Raw genomic sequence first — 22,594 nt, 5'->3', positions numbered from 1 at the left:
TAAATCCACTCTCCCTCCCTCCCTCCCCCTGGATGTGCACATAATATATCAGTAAAAATCAAATCTACAATAGATCAACAAAAGACGTCAATGGACCCCATATTAGCTTGAAAATTTTTATATTCCCTAACGATTCTGCAATCATTTTTTCATATCTGTATATCAAGCATAAATTTGCCCACCAGAATGTAAAGTTAAGACGGTCCCAATTTGTTGCCATTAAAAAATTAATAAGTGAGCCCTTATTGCCACCCATTTTGTAAGCAGTAAGGGCTCATGTGGTAATCCTGCTCTAACCAGTTAGGTTATGCTAATGTGAACCCACTAGTGTAGGGACAGCCCCTAATATGCCCCTTGCCAAAAAAATAGAAAAATGTTTTAGCACATGGATTAGGACATAGTAACATAGCAACATAGTAGATGACGGCAGATAAAGACCCGAATGGTCCATCCAGTCTGCCCAACCTGATTCAATTTAAATTTTTTAAATTTTTTTCTTCTTAGCTATTTCTGGGCAAGAATCCAAAGCTTTACCCGGTACTGTGCTTGGGTTCCAACTGCCAAAATCTCTGTTAAGACTTACTCCAGCCCATCTACACCCACCCAGCCATTGAAGCCCTCCCCTGCCCATCCCCCACCAAACGGCCATACACAGACACAGACCGTGCAAGTCTGCCCAGTAACTGGCCTAGTTCAATATTTAATATTATTTTCTGATTCTAAATCCTCTATGTTCATCCCACGCTTCTTTGAACTCAGTCACAGTTTTACTCTCCACCACCTCTCTCGGGAGCGCATTCCAGGCATCCACCACCCTCTCCGTAAAGTAGAATTTCCTAACATTGCTAAATCAGCACTTACCAAAAGGCACCATTTTAAGCTCTTTGAGTTGCATATTAATAAAAGGGCCCCTTTATAACTTATAAAATGAAGCATACAAATTATAGTTATTTCTAAAATTATTGTACTTTTCTTTGTCTTCATCCTGCAAAATTGTTTAAGATCCTCTGCTGATGTGCAGTATCATTCATAAGTATACATTTGACAGCCTTATCTTCATGTTAGGACATCTTTAGCACCCTAAGGGATGTACGCATTTGTAGCATCTTTGTCTCTCTATAGATTATACTAGATAGATATTATTCTATTTTCACCAAATTACATGCAATTTTTATGGACAGCTAGGCGAAAAACATTAAAATGGATTTAGCCATGAAATACAGCATAACTTATATTATCAATTATAGAGTTCAATCTGTGAAATAAACATCTTAAAACACAGAAACACTTTATCAGCAAAGTATGCCTGACAACTTCCCATGGGAAGCAGAGTCAAGAGTCTCCATGCATTGCAGGTCCCTCATGTCATTTCTGGTTTGTCCAGCCTGTCGTCTTGGGAGTTTTGCAGGTGTGCACATCAGTCATTTCCAAACAGTCTTTGCAGCGTACAGCACAGCACCAATGGAATTTGCACTCACACTTTGACAGGCTAGTGATGCGAGACGTGTCATATCCTCTTCCACAGCACATCACCTCACAGCTGTCCAAGCCACGAGACGTTTGATTACACACACGGCCAGCTGTTCCCAAGGAACCTAACGGGAAAGATAAAAATGGTATCAAAGTGACATACTGTATATTCAAGTGTCAGAACATGGGAAATGCTAACACGTCTACTGGGGTAAAAGCATTGTTCACACGGTGTTATTGGCATGACAGAAACAAATTCAACCAGTCTATCAAATCTATTACCGTAAGTCAAAGAGTACACAAAAAGACTCCTACAGAGATATCTTGGTAGTCATGATAATCTCAACACTAGAAATTTTTACAGATAATTATAATTTATTTACTGAAGCAGATCCTATTTTGTCTTCTATAAGATTGGTCCTCTACAAAATCAGTTATTAGCAAGGTAAGTTTTAGTGGGCCTTAATGCAATATTCAAAGGGAAATCTCCACAGTTTCTCTTGGAAATTTAACCCAGAGGGCACCTTTTTAGAATACTAGCATAACAACTGAAATACCTACCCCAGCCACAGAGTGGTGTAAGTGCTCATGCCAAAGAAACACATGAAACTTATAAGGCTGGATTCTTCAAATGGTGCCATTCAAAGCCCTGCTCCACCCCCCTCCCGAATCCAGCAGGAGTCCAGCGACGTTAAAATCAAGCCGCACCATCGGAGCACAGCCTTTTTTTGCTTTGGCTGCTGCTCGGTGGGCGGCGGGAGACCAAGCCTCGACCTCGTGCCTGCCTAGCCGGAGAGGAGCGTGGGAGCCCTGCTCCGCCCCCCTCCCGAATCCAGCAGGAGTCCAGCGACGTTAAAATCAAGCCGCACCATCGGAGCACAGCCTTTTTTTTGCTTTGGCTGCTGCTCGGTGGGCGGCGGGAGACCAAGCCTCGACCTCGTACCTGCCTAGCCGGAGAGGAGCGTGGGAGCCCTGCTCCGCCCCCCTCCCGAATCCAGCAGGAGTCCAGCGACGTTAAAATCAAGCCGCACCATCGGAGCACAGCCTTTTTTTGCTTTGGCTGCTGCTCGGTGGGCGGCGGGAGACCAAGCCTCGACCTCGTGCCTGTCTAGCCGGAGAGGAGCGTGGGAGCCCTGCTCCGCCCCCCTCCCGAATCCAGCAGGAGTCCAGCGACGTTAAAATCAAGCCACACCAACGGCGTGCCGTCGAAGGCGCATGTCAAAGGCGCGTGCGCCTTCCAGTGTTCCCTCTAAGCGGGCGGGTGTTGTGAGCAAACTTTTTTCACTGTGAGCTAAAAATATCGGGCGCCAGCAAGTTATGAGCCAAATAAATATGTTGCTTTCTACCACAGAACTTCCTTACGTTTGTATGGAATCTATCCCCTTTCAACTTTAGAGAGTGCCCTCTCGTTCTCCCTGCCTTAGCTACTAAGTCTATTCCCTTCAGTACCTTGAATGTTTCTATCATGTCCCCTCTCAATCTCCTCTGCTCAAGGGAGAAGAGGCCCAGTTTCTCTAATCTTTCGCTGTACGGCAACTCCTCCAGCCCCTTAACCATTTTAGTTGCTCTTCTCTGGATCCTTTCGAGTAGTACCGTGTCCTTCTTAAAGTACCAGTGCTGGACGCAGTACTCCAGGTGAGGGCGTACCATGGCCCGGTACAGCAGCATGATAACCTTCTCTGTCTCTTCAGTCCAGCATCTGCCCCTTCCATTCACTGTCTGTCTTTCCCTGCCATCTCTCCTCCTGCCCCCCCCCCACCCCCCAATTTGGTCTAGCATCCATCATCTTCCTTCTGTTCCCCTCATGGTCTGGCATCTCTATCCTTCCCTCCCCCCTGTGGTTTTTAGCATATCTCTCTTCTCATTTCCTCCACTCAGATCTGATCATTCTCTGCTCTCTCTTCCCTTTTCTTCTCTGGTCTTCCTTCTCTATTTTCTGCCTCCATCTAAATTAAATTCTTTCTTACTATTTAGTCCCGTTTCCCTCTTTTCACTGTGTCTACACACAGCTTGTCACCCCTTTCCCTCACCCCTCCATTATCTTACTATTTTCTTCCCCCTTTATTTATCTCCTCCTTCCATCCAGTATGTGTTCTTTCCCCACTTCCATTCAGCATCTGCTCTCCCTTCTCAACTGACATCCATCTGCCTTCTGCTCTCTCTCCCTTCTTCTCACTTCCATCATCTGTCCCCTTCTCTCTCTCTCTCATCTCCTCCATTCCATCATCTGCCCCTTCTCTCTCTCTCTCTCTCTCTCCCCCCCCCCCCCAACTTCCATCATCTGCCCCCCTTCCCCTCACCTTTGTGGGTCACTTTCTTTCCCCTGAGGGTGGCTCATGTCACAGGGGAAGCTTTGGCCGAGCAGAACCGCTTGATTGACAGTGGAACTTACTTGATTGATGTCGATGCTGGGGCCCGTTGCCGTTTGAAGGAAAAAAAAAAAGGTGGAAAAAAGGAACCTGTAAAGGCGAGAGGAAGGGAAACCTCCAGGACAGCTGCTTTTTGCCCTCCTTCAGCTGCCCAAGAGTTCAGACCAGCAGCGGCAGCTCTGTATGCTTTTAACTTCGGCACAGAGCTGCCCCTAATCAATAGTTTAGCGCGGTTTCATGAGGCAGCCTCGGGGCCTTTGATAGCCGGCCCGCTTCGATGATGCGATGTGGGCCGGCCTAGCAAAGGCCCCGAGGCTGCCTTATGAAACCGCGCTAAACTATTGATTAGGGGCAGCTCTGTGCCGAAGTTAAAAGCATACACAGCTGCCGCTGCTGGTCTGGAGGTGCGGAGACAAGGCAGGAGGCAAACGCGGTGGAAGGCAGGAGTCCCGGCGAAGGCAGGAGTCCCGGCACAGCGACTGCAACAGGAAGTTGCAAGTCAGCTGACGCCGGCCTTTCGTTGCGGCGGGGACCGAATCCTTCGCGGACCGGCAAGATTTTGTTTGCGGACCGGCGGTTGAAGAACTGTGCTCTACACTGTGTGCGCTGTGACGAGAAACTTGTGCGCTGCGAGGTAATATTTTGTGCGTGAGCGGCCGGGCGCCTTTGCGAAGCACCTGTGCGAGGCACCCGCATAGGTGGCCCATGACTCCAACACCCAGACCCTTCCATCTCAAGCCCAGCCCACTGAAAACACAGAGCCGACCACAGATCAACACTACAAGCACCAACCAGACCGAGCCACAACCGGTTCTACCCACAAACGAGCTCCTTCTCAAGGGACAACCACAACAGGACTGCCTCGCCAGACTCAAAGCCCCACGGAGCCAGACTTGATAGCCCAATTCGGATAAGTATTACTGCTGCGTTACTGTCCGATACTGTATTCCCCTTCTAGCCCGTTGCATACTGTAACTGTAACACGACACAGCACTCAGCCCATTCATTCACTTAACAGTGGCCTACATTTCCTCATATTCAGTATACATAGGCCCAAATACGGTGTTGGTTTGCATTCCACAATGTTGCATGGTTGATACTACTCTGAATTGTATTGGATCACTCTGTTGATATTACATTGCACCGTTTATTTGTTCTTTACTGGCTTATATTTTACTGTATTGCACTGGACTGTACCGATCTCTACTATACTGCTCTAGACCAAACCACAGCCATCGCGACAGGACGAGCCCTTCACAATGGCTTGGCCAAGCACAAACCGATGCACAGCACTTTGCCTACTCTACCTGCTTACCACTAGGATCTGCATCGCAGACAACTCTAATGCTTCCCCCATCCCCATCCAAGTCACAACATACCGATCAGCAAAACCCAAACTCCCTACCCACACTCTCCCTTACTCACAAGACCACCCTCACACCAATCCACCCACTATCCCCCCTCACCCACACAAACCAACTAAGCCCCACTCAAGAAAACCACAAACTCTAAAAAAACTGACATACACCCACTTCTCCCCAATCAACTACCCCAACCAGCAGATCTTACGCGGTTTTTACCTAAACATCAGATCAATGAGGAACAAATCGACTCTGATCAAAGATTGGCTGATCGAAACAAACCCCGATTTCATCCTTCTTGCTGAAACCTGGTTGCTATCTGACAAAGACATCATCATTAAAGATTGTCTTCCCCCAGGATTCAAGATCCTCTCACTAGCCAGAACTTGGGGAAGAGGAGGAGGCCTGGCAATAATCTTCCAGGACCAACTAAATTGCACCACTCTCAACACAATATCTTCCCCCAATGCAGAAATTCTAACCATCTCTCTAACATCAAAACCACTGCCCTCCGCATTAACCATCACCCTATTCTACATCCCTCCAAAAAAATGGACCTTGTCCAAAGAGGACTTTGCGGAAACGCTACTAACCAACGCTTTAACTAGTCCTTACAACCTACTATGCAGGGACATTAACATCCATCTCGAGCAAACGGACCAATCAGAAATCTCGGATTTCTGGTCACTGCTCACTCAACTAGGCTTCGACAAACACCCCCCTATCAAAACTCATCAAAGAGGCCACCAACTAGACCTGGTGACTCTCTCCACCAAGGAACAGTTCAACCCCACCTTCTACTGGAAACAAGGCAACTAGTCAGACTCTCTATGGTCTGACCACCGGTTATGCAGCTTCACCATAGGATGCCAACACAAACCCCCAAAAAATAATAAAACCAGAATCACCAAAACTCACATCACCAGAGGAAAAATCAACCCTACGGAATTTTGGTCCCACTTCGAAATCAACACTAATCCAACTGAAGAAACAGAACAACTCATGAGCACCTGGATCAAAGATAGTACCAATACACTAAATGAGATAGCCCCTCTCAAAACCCGCAGAATTAGATCCACTAACAAAGAGGGCTGGTTCGATTCAGAACTGCTGATAGCTAAGAAGGACCTCAGAAAAGCAGAAAGAATATGGCAAAAATCCGGAACCCTAGAACACAGATTGGCCTGGAGACAAAAACTAAAAAATTACAAAAACCTCACTAATGAAAAAAGGAAAAATTTTTACTCCCACAAAATCGGCAACACTAAATCCAACAGCAGTAACCTCTTCAAACTGGTCAATGACCTCTACAACATCGAGACCTTCACAAACACAAACGAAGAATCAACACTAACTTCAAACTCACTTGCAGACTACTTTAACACCAAAATCCAAAAACTAAGGTCCATACTGCCCACCATTCCCAATCCCCTCGAGCAGTTCCCAATTCTCCCGGTCCCGGATTTATCTAACCCTGACCCAGGAACCAGAACAGACCTTAGCTGGAAACAATTTAAAACAATCGACTGGCACACCTTTAATACCTATTACAACAAATACTCACACACCTTCTGCAAATTGGACACATGCCCTCCGAACATTATGAAAGCTGCCCCGCTCCACTTCAAAGCTAATATGATGACATGAGTTACCTCCCTTCTATCCACAGGAAACTTCCCGTCTGAGCAAGGTCATATCATGATTACCCCAATCATAAAAAATGTGAAAGAACCACCGGATTCCCCATCCAACTACAGACCAATCGCAAGCATTCCCTTATTTACCAAAATAGCAGAAGGGTTGGTAAAGGCGGAACTTGCAGCATATCTAGAAAAATTCAACATCCTAAGTGACAGTCAATCAGGTTTCCGCGCAGATCACAGCACCGAAACCATCATAGCCTCCCTTCTTGTCCACCTCCACACGCTCTTCAGCCAAGGCTCAAGTGCCCTGATAATACAACTGGACCTCAGTAGTGCCTTTGACCTGGTCGATCACACCATTCTCCTAGAATGCCTGGCACACATCGGCATTTCTGATCAGGTCCTCAACTGGTTCCAGGGATTCCTAAGAAATAGATCCTACAAGGTTTTCAAAAACAATGCCTTCTCATACAGCTGGGACAACACCTGTGGGGTCCCTCAGGGCTCCCCCCTGTCACCCACCCTGTTTAATATCTACCTAGCCTCCCTAGGTAACCTCCTACACAACCTCAAGCTCAAATTCTTTATATATGCAGATGATATCACAATTGCCATCCCTCTAACCAATTTCTCACAAGAACTACTTAACCACATCACAAATATTCTTAACCAGATTGAACTTTGGATGCTCTCGTTCAGACTGAAACTCAATCCCGACAAAACAAAATTCTTCCTAGCCACCCCCAATGACAAAATCAAAAACACCACTATTCAATTGAAAGGAATTACTTTCCCTCTTGAACCCACCCTAAAAATTCTGGGAGTCACTCTGGACAAAAATTTATCCTTAGAAAACCACACTGAACACTTGGTCAAGAAAAGCTTCTCCGTACTATGGAAACTACGCACAATAAAAAAATACTTCGACGACTCCGCTTTCCGCCTACTGGTTCAATCTTCCATCCTCAGTACTCTTGACTACTGCAACATCATTTACCTAAACGCCACGAAGAAAACCACCAGGAGATTAAAATTAATCCAAAACACCGCCGTGCGTCTCATCTTCGGCCTAAAGAAATGGGAACATGTCACCCTTCTACCACCAACTACACTGGCTGCCATTCGATTCAAGAGTCCTTTTCAAGTTTGCATGCTTTTGCTACAAATCGGTTAATGGTGCTACTCCAAGCTACATCAACCCCAACTTTAACCTCTATCACATAAACAAGAAATCCCGTAGAACTCAACTGTTCGCCTTCCCCTCGCTAAAACTCTGCCACTATTCATAGACAAAACCTTCTCCTACCAAGCAGCCAAGCTCAACACATGGCTGGCCCAAATGATACTCGAGGCCCCCTCCTACTTTGACTTCAGAAAATCTCTCAAAACTTACCTTTTCAGCAAACAAGACCCCTAGCGGCCCCACCCGCTCACATTTTCCTCTCCCCCCCTGCTCTCACCCCCCTTTTCAGCTCCTCTCTTCCCCATCTTCAACAACCTCCCGCCATCCTCTGTCAATTTCGGTTTTACTTGTTAACGAATTGTTTTATTTGTTTGTAAATCTGCTTGAAAACGTAGATCCTTTTTAATTGATGTAAACCGCCTAGAACTCGCCGGGTATGGCGGTATATAAAAAATAAAATTATTATTATTATTATTATTATCGGGTAGCACCTCCAAACACAGCACTATATACTTGTTTATCATGCAACGGTGCCGTTTGTAGAATCACAGTCAATTACTGCATCGATTGAACCAATTAAAACAATTAAGTTAGGTGGCTTTAGGATGCCTAACTTAGGGTGCTGTTATTAGAATCTGACCCCCAAATTGCACCCTGACTCAACCTACTGTATGTCAATACCTGGGGTTACCAGATGTCTGGGGTTACCAGATGTCTGGATTTACCCGGACATGTTCTCATTTTAAAGGACTGTCTGGGTATCCAAATGGTTTCCTGGACTAGAGGGAGTTTGTCCGGGTTTTGGATTTGCTGTCTCCAGTCCAGCCCCCAGCCCAGAAATAAATATTGCTTTCCTGTCAGCCTGTCCCCACACCTACTTACCTCTTCTGGTGCTGCAATTTCCAAACTTCGGGCAGCTGACAGCGTTAGCAACATGATCCTGCTGCTGTTGGTCTACCTGGAAGCCTTCACTCTGCAGCAACTTCCTGTTCCTGCGTAGGCGGGACGCTGCAAAGCGAAGGCTTCTGGGGCAGGCCAATGTCTGCAGGATCATGTTATTAATGCTGCCGGTGTCGGCTGCCCAAAATTTTAGCACCAAGAAGGTACGTGAGGACACCGGGGAGACTCGGGTGGGGGGCTGGAGAGAAAGAAGAAGAGGCTGTGCTAGGGGGTAACGCAGGTAGGGGTAAGACTAATGGGAGACAGAAGTGGGGGCAGGGAGCAGGGGTGGGATCATGGGCGGTGCCGGTGTCATGTGTCCTCTGTTTATAGTTTACATATATGGTAACCCTAGCATCACCCACAATGTAAAATATGCAGTTTTATGTACATATATACAGAATAAAACTTAGGTGGATTTTTAGCATTTACTCCCATATTTACCATTATTTACAGATGAAATTGGTATGTACATATCTAGACTTCCCCCCTCAATGTCTTGTTGAATCAAATATTACTTGTGAATGCTTACAAGCCCTGCAGTTCAAAGTTTGCAAGTAGATCTGCATTCTATCTAGAGCCTATGGATGGAGGCAGAGACTCATTCATAAAATGAACACAGGGATACAGGTTCATTGTTACTTGTTTATTTTAAGTCCAGTTCCATGAAGATTCCTGAAAATCTGTAGAAAACATTCTCATTTTGAGACAGAGAAGTGATGGGTGCACTTCCATCATCTATCTTACAGGATATCAACAGAGGATCTCCAGCAATGACTGGACCTAATATTGTGGACTGGCATCTGATATACAGTATGAACATGTCAGCTGGTTCTGTGTGTAAACCACATACAGTATTTCTGACCAGGAACACATAAGTACAGAGCTTATGACAGAGACATTTAGTACGTCACCTTGTGATAAGTTTTAAAAAGTTTAGGAAAATTATTTTTGTTTTTAAAGGTTATTATGAACACTCAGCTATACAGCACTTATCTGATATTTCTCAGATCCCAGATAATCATCTGAAAAGAAATAAAAGGAAGACAATTAATGGAGAAAGGCTTAAAAAAATAAGGGTTCAAGAGGAGATGAATAGCTATAAGTTTGAAAACTTACCTGATTATATTCAATATCTGGAAGACCAAGTTTTATTCGGGAAAGTGGAGTGAGTGATTATGATAGGGTTGTTGTTCTGATTTGTCTTGTGTAGCTATTTGACTGTGGTGTTGTAGTTTTCCGTATTCTTGAGGTAATTGGCAGTGGTTTATTTATACTTGACCGTGGTGTTGTAGTTTTCCGTATTCTTGAGGTAATTGGCAGTGGTTTATTTATACTTGACCAGTAGCAGTAGCTACTGCTCCCACCTCCCCCTGCAGGTTAGGAGTGTAAACCAGGTGTGGATGTTATTTAAAAATACCATTGTGGAAGCCCAGACCAGATGTATTCAGCAAAGGTATCACGTATCAGCAAAGGTGGAAAGAAGAGGAAATGAGAGCCAGCATGGTTAAAAGGTAAAGTGAAAGAGACTATTAGAGCCAAAAACTCATAACATTTTTTTTAGGTACATCAGAAGCACAAAACATGTAAAGGAATCTGTGGGACCATTGGATAATCAAGGAGCAAAAGGGGCACTCAGGGAGGATAAGGCTATAGCAGAGAGACTGAATGAATTCTTTGCTTCGGTCTTTACAGAAGCAGATGTAAGAGATCTATCCAAATTGGAAACGTTTTTCAAAGGTGATGATGTGGAGGAACTATAAGAAATCTCGATTAATCTGAAAGATGTACTAAGCCAAACTGACAAGTTAAAAAGTGATAAAACACCAGGACCGGATGGTATACATCCCAGGGTACTAAAAGAACTCAAACATGAAATTGCTGACCTGCTGTTAGTGATCTGTAACCTATCGCTAAAATCTTCTGTAATACCTGTAGATTGGAGGGTGGCCAATATTATGCTGATTTTTAAAAACGGTTCCAGGGGAGAACTGGGAAATTATAGACCAATAAGCCTGACTTCAGTACTGGGCAAAATGATAGAAAATTATAAAAAATAAAATTGTGAGACATGTAAACAATCATGATTTAATGAGACAGAGTCAGCATGGGTTCAGTCGAGGGAGATCTTGCCTCACCAATTTGCTTGACTTCTTCGAAGGTATGAATAAACATGTGGATAAAGGTGAGTTGGTTGATGTAGTGTATCTAAACTTTCAGAAAGCTTTTGATAAAGTTCCTCATGAGAGGCTCCTGAGAAAATTAAAGAGTCATGGAATAGGTGGCAAAGTTCAGTTGTGGATTAGGAATTGGTTATCGGATAGAAAACAGAAGATAGAGTTAAATGTTCATTTTTCTCAATGGAGGAGAGTAAACAGTGGAGTGCCGCAGGGATCTGTACTGTTTAGCTTATTTATAAATGATCTGGAAATTGAAATGAGGTGATTAAATTTGCAGATGACACCAAACTGTTCAAAGTTGTTAAAATGCATGCTGATTGTGAAGAATTGCAGTAGACCTTAGGAAATTGGAAGACTGGGTGTCAAAGTGGCAGATGAAATTTAATGTGGACAAATGCAAAGTGATGCACATTGGGAAGAATAACCCAGATCACAGTTATTGGATGCTAGGGTCCACCTTGGGGGTTAGCGCCCAAGAAAATGATCTGGGTATCATTGTAAACAATACGATTAAACCTTCCACCGACTGTGCAGTGGCAGCCAAAAAAGCAAGCAAGAGGCTAGGAATTATTTAAAAAGGGATAGTTAACGAGACTAAGAATGTTATAATGCCCCTGTTTCACTCCATGGTGCGACCTCACCTGGAATATTGTGCTCAGTTCTGGTCTCCAGTAGTGTGTTTATACTTGACCAGTAGTGGTAGCTACAGAGCTAAAGAGACACAGTCCTGCTTTTATTTCAGCTCTGTTCTCCCTTTTACATTCCAAAATGTTTTATCTCACCTCATTTCATCAAAATCCTTAGGGCCGTTTTCAACATCGAATTCAGAAATATACATACAAACATACAATTATTGCTCCAGTGATATAATAGGATACTTTTTGAGAAATATCTGTGAAAAATACTAAAAGCAATAACCCAAAAAGGAAGAGTTTAAATTGAATGCTAAAACACTAGGAGGTAATTTTATGAAGCCTTTTCCATATGTTAAGTAAGCCTTATATGATAGAAAGGGCTTTTATGAACTTGTGAAATTACAAATACATACGCACAATAAGATCACGCATACTTTTACATGAACTGTGTGTTGGTGTCCCGGAGGCGTAGTTTAGGTGGAGTGAAGTTGTGTATTTTATAAAACAACATATATGTAATCAAATATACATGCATAGGCATGGATTCAGTAAGTGGTGTTCAAAAATTGGCACCTCATAAAATCAGCACTAAGCACGATTTTATAATGGGTACACGCACTTCACAGAATAGCACCTAGGTACGAATCCTGTGTCTAGCCTTTGGGCATCAGACTTAAGCCTCCTGACCTTCCTATTTAGGGATGCCAGACTTAAGCCTCCTGACCTTCCTTTTTAAGGATGCCAGACTTAAGCCTGCTGACCTTCCTATTTAGGGATGCCAGACTTAAGCCTCCTGACCTTCCTATTTAGGGATGCCAGACTTAAGCCTCCTAACCTTCCTATTTAAGGATGCCAGACTTAAGCCTGCTGACCTTCCTATTTAGGGATGCCAGACTTAAGCCTCCTAACCTTCCTATTTAAGGATGCCAGACTTAAGCCTGCTGACCTTCCTATTTAGGGATGCCAGACTTAAGCCTCCTGACCTTCCTATTTAGGGATGCCAGACTTAAGCCTCCTGACCTTCCTTTTTAAGGATGCCAGACTTAAGCCTGCTGACCTTCCTATTTAGGGATGCCAGACTTAAGCCTCCTGACCTTCCTATTTAGGGATGCCAGACTTAAGCCTCCTGACCTTCCTTTTTAAGGATGCCAGACTTAAGCCTGCTGACCTTCCTATTTAGGGATGCCAGACTTAAGCCTCCTGACCTTCCTTTTTAAGGATGCCAGACTTAAGCCTGCTGACCTTCCTATTTAGGGATGCCAGACTTAAGCCTCCTAACCTTCCTATTTAAGGATGCCAGACTTAAGCCTGCTGACCTTCCTATTTAGGGATGCCAGACTTAAGCCTCCTGACCTTCCTATTTAGGGATGCCAGACTTAAGCCTCCTGACCTTCCTTTTTAAAGATGCCAGACTTAAGCCTGCTGACCTTCCTATTTAGGGATGCCAGACTTAAGCCTCCTGACCTTCCTTTTTAAGGATGCCAGACTTAAGCCTGCTGACCTTCCTATTTAGGGATGCCAGACTTAAGCCTCCTAACCTTCCTATTTAAGGATGCCAGACTTAAGCCTGCTGACCTTCCTATTTAGGGATGCCAGACTTAAGCCTCCTAACCTTCCTATTTAGGGATGCCAGACTTAAGCCTCCTGACCTTCCTTTTTAAGGATGCCAGACTTAAGCCTGCTGACCTTCCTATTTAGGGATGCCAGACTTAAGCCTCCTAACCTTCCTATTTAAGGATGCCAGACTTAAGCCTGCTGACCTTCCTATTTAGGGATGCCAGACTTAAGCCTCCTGACCTTCCTATTTAGGGATGCCAGACTTAAGCCTCCTGACCTTCCTTTTTAAGGATGCCAGACTTAAGCCTGCTGACCTTCCTATTTAGGGATGCCAGACTTAAGCCTCCTGACCTTCCTTTTTAAGGATGCCAGACTTAAGCCTGCTGACCTTCCTATTTAGGGATGCCAGACTTAAGCCTCCTAACCTTCCTATTTAAGGATGCCAGACTTAAGCCTGCTGACCTTCCTATTTAGGGATGCCAGACTTAAGCCTCCTGACCTTCCTTTTTAAGGATGCCAGACTTAAGCCTGCTGACCTTCCTATTTAGGGATGCCAGACTTAAGCCTCCTGACCTTCCTATTTAGGGATGCCAGACTTAAGCCTGCTGACCTTCCTATTTAGGGATGCCAGACTTAAGCCTCCTGACCTTCCTATTTAAGGATGCCAGACTTAAGCCTGCTGACCTTCCTATTTAGGGATGCCAGACTTAAGCCTCCTGACCTTCCTATTTAAGGATGCCAGACTTAAGCCTGCTGACCTTCCTATTTAGGGATGCCAGACTTAAGCCTGCTGACCTTCCTATTTAGGGATGCCAGACTTAAGCCTCCTGACCTTCCTTTTTAAGGATGCCAGACTTAAGCCTGCTGACCTTCCTATTTAGGGATGCCAGACTTAAGCCTCCTAACCTTCCTATTTAAGGATGCCAGACTTAAGCCTGCTGACCTTCCTATTTAGGGATGCCAGACTTAAGCCTCCTGACCTTCCTATTTAGGGATGCCAGACTTAAGCCTCCTGACCTTCCTTTTTAAGGATGCCAGACTTAAGCCTGCTGACCTTCCTATTTAGGGATGCCAGACTTAAGCCTCCTGACCTTCCTTTTTAAGGATGCCAGACTTAAGCTTGCTGACCTTCCTATTTAGGGATGCCAGACTTAAGCCTCCTAACCTTCCTATTTAAGGATGCCAGACTTAAGCCTGCTGACCTTCCTATTTAGGGATGCCAGACTTAAGCCTCCTGACCTTCCTATTTAGGGATGCCAGACTTAAGCCTCCTGACCTTCCTTTTTAAGGATGCCAGACTTAAGCCTGCTGACCTTCCTATTTAGGGATGCCAGACTTAAGCCTCCTGACCTTCCTTTTTAAGGATGCCAGACTTAAGCCTGCTGACCTTCCTATTTAGGGATGCCAGACTTAAGCCTCCTAACCTTCCTATTTAAGGATGCCAGACTTAAGCCTGCTGACCTTCCTATTTAGGGATGCCAGACTTAAGCCTCCTAACCTTCCTATTTAGGGATGCCAGACTTAAGCCTCCTGACCTTCCTTTTTAAGGATGCCAGACTTAAGCCTGCTGACCTTCCTATTTAGGGATGCCAGACTTAAGCCTCCTAACCTTCCTATTTAAGGATGCCAGACTTAAGCCTGCTGACCTTCCTATTTAGGGATGCCAGACTTAAGCCTCCTGACCTTCCTATTTAGGGATGCCAGACTTAAGCCTCCTGACCTTCCTTTTTAAGGATGCCAGACTTAAGCCTGCTGACCTTCCTATTTAGGGATGCCAGACTTAAGCCTCCTGACCTTCCTTTTTAAGGATGCCAGACTTAAGCCTGCTGACCTTCCTATTTAGGGATGCCAGACTTAAGCCTCCTAACCTTCCTATTTAAGGATGCCAGACTTAAGCCTGCTGACCTTCCTATTTAGGGATGCCAGACTTAAGCCTCCTGACCTTCCTTTTTAAGGATGCCAGACTTAAGCCTGCTGACCTTCCTATTTAGGGATGCCAGACTTAAGCCTCCTAACCTTCCTATTTAAGGATGCCAGACTTAAGCCTGCTGACCTTCCTATTTAGGGATGCCAGACTTAAGCCTCCTGACCTTCCTTTTTAAGGATGCCAGACTTAAGCCTGCTGACCTTCCTATTTAGGGATGCCAGACTTAAGCCTCCTAACCTTCCTATTTAAGGATGCCAGACTTAAGCCTGCTGACCTTCCTATTTAGGGATGCCAGACTTAAGCCTCCTGACCTTCCTTTTTAAGGATGCCAGACTTAAGCCTGCTGACCTTCCTATTTAGGGATGCCAGACTTAAGCCTCCTAACCTTCCTATTTAAGGATGCCAGACTTAAGCCTGCTGACCTTCCTATTTAGGGATGCCAGACTTAAGCCTCCTGACCTTCCTATTTAGGGATGCCAGACTTAAGCCTCCTGACCTTCCTTTTTAAGGATGCCAGACTTAAGCCTGCTGACCTTCCTATTTAGGGATGCCAGACTTAAGCCTCCTGACCTTCCTTTTTAAGGATGCCAGACTTAAGCCTGCTGACCTTCCTATTTAGGGATGCCAGACTTAAGCCTCCTAACCTTCCTATTTAAGGATGCCAGACTTAAGCCTGCTGACCTTCCTATTTAGGGATGCCAGACTTAAGCCTCCTGACCTTCCATTTTAAGGATGCCAGACTTAAGCCTGCTGACCTTCCTATTTAGGGATGCCAGACTTAAGCCTCCTAACCTTCCTATTTAAGGATGCCAGACTTAAGCCTGCTGACCTTCTATTTAGGGATGCCAGACTTAAGCCTCCTGACCTTCCTTTTTAAGGATGCCAGACTTAAGCCTGCTGACCTTCCTATTTAGGGATGCCAGACTTAAGCCTCCTAACCTTCCTATTTAAGGATGCCAGACTTAAGCCTGCTGACCTTCCTATTTAGGGATGCCAGACTTAAGCCTCCTAACCTTCCTATTTAAGGATGCCAGACTTAAGCCTGCTGACCTTCCTATTTAGGGATGCCAGACTTAAGCCTCCTGACCTTCCTTTTTAAGGATGCCAGACTTAAGCCTGCTGACCTTCCTATTTAGGGATGCCAGACTTAAGCCTCCTAACCTTCCTATTTAAGGATGCCAGACTTAAGCCTGCTGACCTTCTATTTAGGGATGCCAGACTTAAGCCTCCTGACCTTCCTTTTTAAGGATGCCAGACTTAAGCCTGCTGACCTTCCTATTTAGGGATGCCAGACTTAAGCCTCCTAACCTTCCTATTTAAGGATGCCAGACTTAAGCCTGCTGACCTTCCTATTTAGGGATGCCAGACTTAAGCCTCCTAACCTTCCTATTTAAGGATGCCAGACTTAAGCCTGCTGACCTTCCTATTTAGGGATGCCAGACTTAAGCCTCCTGACCTTCCTATTTAGGGATGCCAGACTTAAGCCTCCTGACCTTCCTTTTTGAGGATGCCAGACTTAAGCCTGCTGACCTTCCTATTTAGGGATGCCAGACTTAAGCCTCCTGACCTTCCTATTTAGGCATGCCAGACTTAAGCCTCCTAACCTTCCTATTTAAGGATGCCAGACTTAAGCCTGCTGACCTTCCTATTTAGGGATGCCAGACTTAAGCCTCCTAACCTTCCTATTTAAGGATGCCAGACTTAAGCCTGCTGACCTTCCTATTTAGGGATGCCAGACTTAAGCCTCCTGACCTTCCTATTTAGGGATGCCAGACTTAAGCCTCCTGACCTTCCTTTTTAAGGATGCCAGACTTAAGCCTGCTGACCTTCCTATTTAGGGATGCCAGACTTAAGCCTCCTGACCTTCCTATTTAGGGATGCCAGACTTAAGCCTCCTAACCTTCCTATTTAAGGATGCCAGACTTAAGCCTGCTGACCTTCCTATTTAGGGATGCCAGACTTAAGCCTCCTAACCTTCCTATTTAAGGATGCCAGACTTAAGCCTGCTGACCTTCCTATTTAGGGATGCCAGACTTAAGCCTCCTAACCTTCCTATTTAAGGATGCCAGACTTAAGCCTGCTGACCTTCCTATTTAGGGATGCCAGACTTAAGCCTCCTGACCTTCCTATTTAGGGATGCCAGACTTAAGCCTCCTGACCTTCCTATTTAGGCATGCCAGACTTAAGCCTCCTAACCTTCCTATTTAAGGATGCCAGACTTAAGCCTGCTGACCTTCCTATTTAGGGATGCCAGACTTAAGCCTCCTAACCTTCCTATTTAAGGATGCCAGACTTAAGCCTGCTGACCTTCCTATTTAGGGATGCCAGACTTAAGCCTCCTAACCTTCCTATTTAAGGATGCCAGACTTAAGCCTGCTGACCTTCCTATTTAGGGATGCCAGACTTAAGCCTCCTAACCTTCCTATTTAAGGATGCCAGACTTAAGCCTGCTGACCTTCCTATTTAGGGATGCCAGACTTAAGCCTGCTGACCTTCCTATTTAGGGATGCCAGACTTAAGCCTCCTGACCTTCCTATTTAGGGATGCCAGACTTAAGCCTCCTGACCTTCCTTTTTAAGGATGCCAGACTTAAGCCTGCTGACCTTCCTATTTAGGGATGCCAGACTTAAGCCTCCTAACCTTCCTATTTAAGGATGCCAGACTTAAGCCTGCTGACCTTCCTATTTAGGGATGCCAGACTTAAGCCTCCTGACCTTCCTTTTTAAGGATGCCAGACTTAAGCCTGCTGACCTTCCTATTTAGGGATGCCAGACTTAAGCCTCCTAACCTTCCTATTTAAGGATGCCAGACTTAAGCCTGCTGACCTTCCTATTTAGGGATGCCAGACTTAAGCCTCCTGACCTTCCTATTTAGGGATGCCAGACTTAAGCCTCCTGACCTTCCTTTTTAAGGATGCCAGACTTAAGCCTGCTGACCTTCCTATTTAGGGATGCCAGACTTAAGCCTGCTGACCTTCCTATTTAGGGATGCCAGACTTAAGCCTCCTAACCTTCCTATTTAAGGATGCCAGACTTAAGCCTGCTGACCTTCCTATTTAGGGATGCCAGACTTAAGCCTCCTAACCTTCCTATTTAAGGATGCCAGACTTAAGCCTGCTGACCTTCCTATTTAGGGATGCCAGACTTAAGCCTCCCGACCTTCCTATTTAGGGATGCCAGACTTAAGCCTCCTGACCTTCCTTTTTAAGGATGCCAGACTTAAGCCTGCTGACCTTCCTATTTAGGGATGCCAGACTTAAGCCTCCTGACCTTCCTTTTTAAGGATGCCAGACTTAAGCCTGCTGACCTTCCTATTTAGGGATGCCAGACTTAAGCCTCCTGACCTTCCTTTTTAAGGATGCCAGACTTAAGCCTGCTGACCTTCCTATTTAGGGATGCCAGACTTAAGCCTCCTGACCTTCCTATTTAGGGATGCCAGACTTAAGCCTCCTGACCTTCCTATTTAGGGATGCCAGACTTAAGCCTCCTAACCTTCCTATTTAAGGATGCCAGACTTAAGCCTGCTGACCTTCCTATTTAGGGATGCCAGACTTAAGCCTCCTGACCTTCCTATTTAGGGATGCCAGACTTAAGCCTCCTGACCTTCCTTTTTAAGGATGCCAGACTTAAGCCTGCTGACCTTCCTATTTAGGGATGCCAGACTTAAGCCTCCTGACCTTCCTATTTAGGGATGCCAGACTTAAGCCTCCTGACCTTCCTTTTTAAGGATGCCAGACTTAAGCCTGCTGACCTTCCTTTTTAAGGATGCCAGACTTAAGCCTGCTGACCTTCCTATTTAGGGATGCCAGACTTAAGCCTCCTGACCTTCCTTTTTAAGGATGCCAGACTTAAGCTTGCTGACCTTCCTATTTAGGGATGCCAGACTTAAGCCTCCTGACCTTCCTATTTAGGGATGCCAGACTTAAGCCTCCTGACCTTCCTATTTAGGGATGCCAGACTTAAGCCTCCTAACCTTCCTATTTAAGGATGCCAGACTTAAGCCTGCTGACCTTCCTATTTAGGGATGCCAGACTTAAGCCTCCTGACCTTCCTATTTAGGGATGCCAGACTTAAGCCTCCTGACCTTCCTATTTAGGGATGCCAGACTTAAGCCTCCTGACCTTCCTTTTTAAGGATGCCAGACTTAAGCCTGCTGACCTTCCTATTTAGGGATGCCAGACTTAAGCCTCCTGACCTTCCTATTTAGGGATGCCAGACTTAAGCCTCCTGACCTTCCTTTTTAAGGATGCCAGACTTAAGCCTGCTGACCTTCCTTTTTAAGGATGCCAGACTTAAGCCTGCTGACCTTCCTATTTAGGGATGCCAGACTTAAGCCTCCTGACCTTCCTTTTTAAGGATGCCAGACTTAAGCCTGCTGACCTTCCTATTTAGGGATGCCAGACTTAAGCCTCCTAACCTTCCTATTTAAGGATGCCAGACTTAAGCCTGCTGACCTTCTATTTAGGGATGCCAGACTTAAGCCTGCTGACCTTCCTATTTAAGGATGCCAGACTTAAGCCTGCTGACCTTCCTATTTAGGGATGCCAGACTTAAGCCTCCTGACCTTCCTATTTAGGGATGCCAGACTTAAGCCTCCTGACCTTCCTATTTAGGGATGCCAGACTTAAGCCTCCTGACCTTCCTTTTTAAGGATGCCAGACTTAAGCCTGCTGACCTTCCTATTTAAGGATGCCAGACTTAAGCCTGCTGACCTTCCTATTTAGGGATGCTAGACTTAAGCCTCCTGACCTTCCTATTTAGGGATGCCAGACTTAAGCCTCCTGACCTTCCTATTTAGGGATGCCAGACTTAAGCCTCCTGACCTTCCTATTTAGGGATGCCTACCAACTATGAAAACAAACAAGAAAAAAAGAAGTCACAACAACAATCCTGACTAGAGTAATAACCACGAACCGCTTTAAGAAGCGCTATCCCCTCCCTATTGTTATCTCCACCCCTTTTTACCTTTCTTTTAAATTTATTCTATCTCGACGTACTTTATTTATCCTTACCCACAGGCCCCTTTGTTACCATATGTCTTTGTCTGATCTGTCCTAGATATATATTTTTTTTTTTTGTAAATTATCTTTATTGACAACTGCAAAGGAACACACAACCACGAGTGAAACAATCAGAAAACAGAGCATCCAGAAACAGTACAGGATATCAGAACAACAAATAATCGCAGTACAAAAAACCCCATGAGTGGGTTCCCCTCACAATTGACATTTTAAAATACCAAACCCCACCACACAAACACACGCCAGACCCACTCACGCAACCCAAACCACAACAATCAGACCCCACACATACCACTAGACAGCCAAACATCCAATCAGCCCAATACTCACCCCCTACATCCACACCGGTGCAGCCACCCGAGAAAGATCAAAAACAAACAGAAGCAAAAACAGGAAGATAGAGGGAGAAATCGCAACAACCCCCACTAGGAAACAAATCAAGGAGAGGAAGACATGCCCTCTGACTTGTCCTAGATATTTTAACTATGCATGCCTCCCCTTTCTTTTTGTATTTTTCTTTTTAAAGTTTAGTATTGTAAACCGTTTAGGCCAGGGGTAGGCGATTCCGGTTCTCGAGAGCCGGAGCCAGGTCAGGTTTTCAGGATATGCACAATGAATATGTATGAGATGGATTTGCATGCACTGCCTCCATGAGATGCAAATCTATCTCATGCATATTTATTGTGGATATCCTGAAAACCTGAGCTGGCTCCGGCTCTCGAGGACTGGAATTGCCTACCCCTGGTCTAGACAATCTTTGATAGATGATATATCAAATAAGTAATAAACTTGGGAACTTGGTGTAAATTCCAGAGCCCAAGTTTAGGTAAAATTCTGTAATTCCACACACAACTTTTGGGAATACTCCCAACACGCCCCTGGCCATGCCCCCTTTTCAGATACGTGCTAGAAAATTTAGGTGCTAATCCTTATAGAATAGTGCAACTTTTGATCAAAGCCAATTATTAGTGCCTATTTTTTGCTAATTAAGGGCTTGTTTTAGTAGTGTAAAGAGGGTAGGAGGCGCCTGGGGTGTCCCCACCATGCTCTCCCACCACTCCTGCGCCCCCCAAGCCACACTCGCACCCTCCCTTCCCCCCCTGTATCTCTTTAAATCTTCACCAGCACGAGCAACTTCTCTGGCCTGCTGCACACACTGGCTTTCCCTCTGACATAATTTATTTATTTAAAGAATTTATAGCCCACTGAAATCACTTATTTATTTAATGAATTTATAGCCTGCTGCTTCCACAGTTTTGCATGGGTTACATAAGAATACACATACCGTGTTTCCCCCATTATAGGACCTCCTCCTTTAGTAAGACACCCCCCTTTTTTTCCCCACAGGGAAATATAAGCCCCCTCCCCCCCCGAAAATAAGGCACTATTTGGCAAGCATGTCTTGGCGATCCAGAGTACTGGTACAGTACCGTATGCGTGGTCACACAACTTCCTGCTTCCGCTGTCCAGGAAAACAAGCCCAGGAACAGCTTCTGTACACCGAGGCCCTGATTCTTCAAAAGTGCGTCCCGATTTTAGGCAGCTGTAGACGTCCTACAGCTGTCTAATCAGCCAATCGGGATGCACGTTTAAAAAAAAAAAATGCTCCCCAGGCAGGCCGCCCGGGAGAGGCGTCCTATACTAAACACCGATTCTGTAACCAGCATCTTTAGAGAATCGGGTTAAATTAGACGCGGCCGCTATACTTATGGCAGCAAGGGATCTCCCTGCTGCAATATGTATAGCGGCCGCCTGTCCCATCACCGACAGGAGAATGCCTAACTCCTCCTGTCGGAACCCCGAGCCCCCTCTCCCCCAAACTCGTAATCGCCGACAGGAGGATGCCCAACTCCTCCTGTCGGAACCCCGGACCCCCCTCCCCCCCAAACTCGTAATCGCTGACAGAAGGATGCCCAACTCTTCCTGTCGGAACCCCAGAAACCCCTCCCCCCCCAAACTCGTAATCGCCGACAGGAGGATGCCCAACTCCTCCTGTCGGAACCCCAGAACCCCCTCCCCCCCAAACTCGTAATCGCCGACAGGAGGATGCCCAACTCCTCCTGCCGGAAAGCCCAACGACCCCCCGCCCCAACTAATCTCCCTCCCCCAACTAACCTTTCAATGTTGGTCAGCTGGACGGGTCTTGCTGCCGTCCAGCCGACGGGTCTGCCTCGTGGAAATGAGACGGCACGCCCCTTCCCGGCCCATCCCCGCTAAATCTAAGGCCTAATTGGCCCAGGCTGTAGAAGCCTGGACCAATCAGGCCTTAGGCATAGCGGGTCCGCCCATCCCCACTAATCCTAAGGCCTG

General features: G+C 45.6%; 1 protein-coding gene across 1 annotated transcript in view; it reads right to left on the bottom strand.

Annotated features, from left to right (window-relative positions):
* Positions 1–1,365: 1,365 nt before the first annotated feature.
* The window catches only part of WNT2 (Wnt family member 2), a 67,055-nt gene continuing 45,826 nt past the window's right edge, over positions 1,366–22,594 (bottom strand). Inside the window, exon 5 of the mRNA XM_033958925.1 lies at positions 1,366–1,595. Within this exon, the coding sequence (XP_033814816.1) occupies positions 1,366–1,595 (230 nt within the window). The remainder of the gene's footprint in view (positions 1,596–22,594) is intronic.

This window comes from Geotrypetes seraphini, chromosome 9, assembly GCF_902459505.1.
Source record: "Geotrypetes seraphini chromosome 9, aGeoSer1.1, whole genome shotgun sequence".
Lineage (NCBI taxonomy): Eukaryota > Metazoa > Chordata > Amphibia > Gymnophiona > Dermophiidae > Geotrypetes > Geotrypetes seraphini.
The sequence above is the reverse complement of the archived record's forward strand: the minus strand, read 5'-3'. Positions and strand labels throughout refer to the sequence as shown.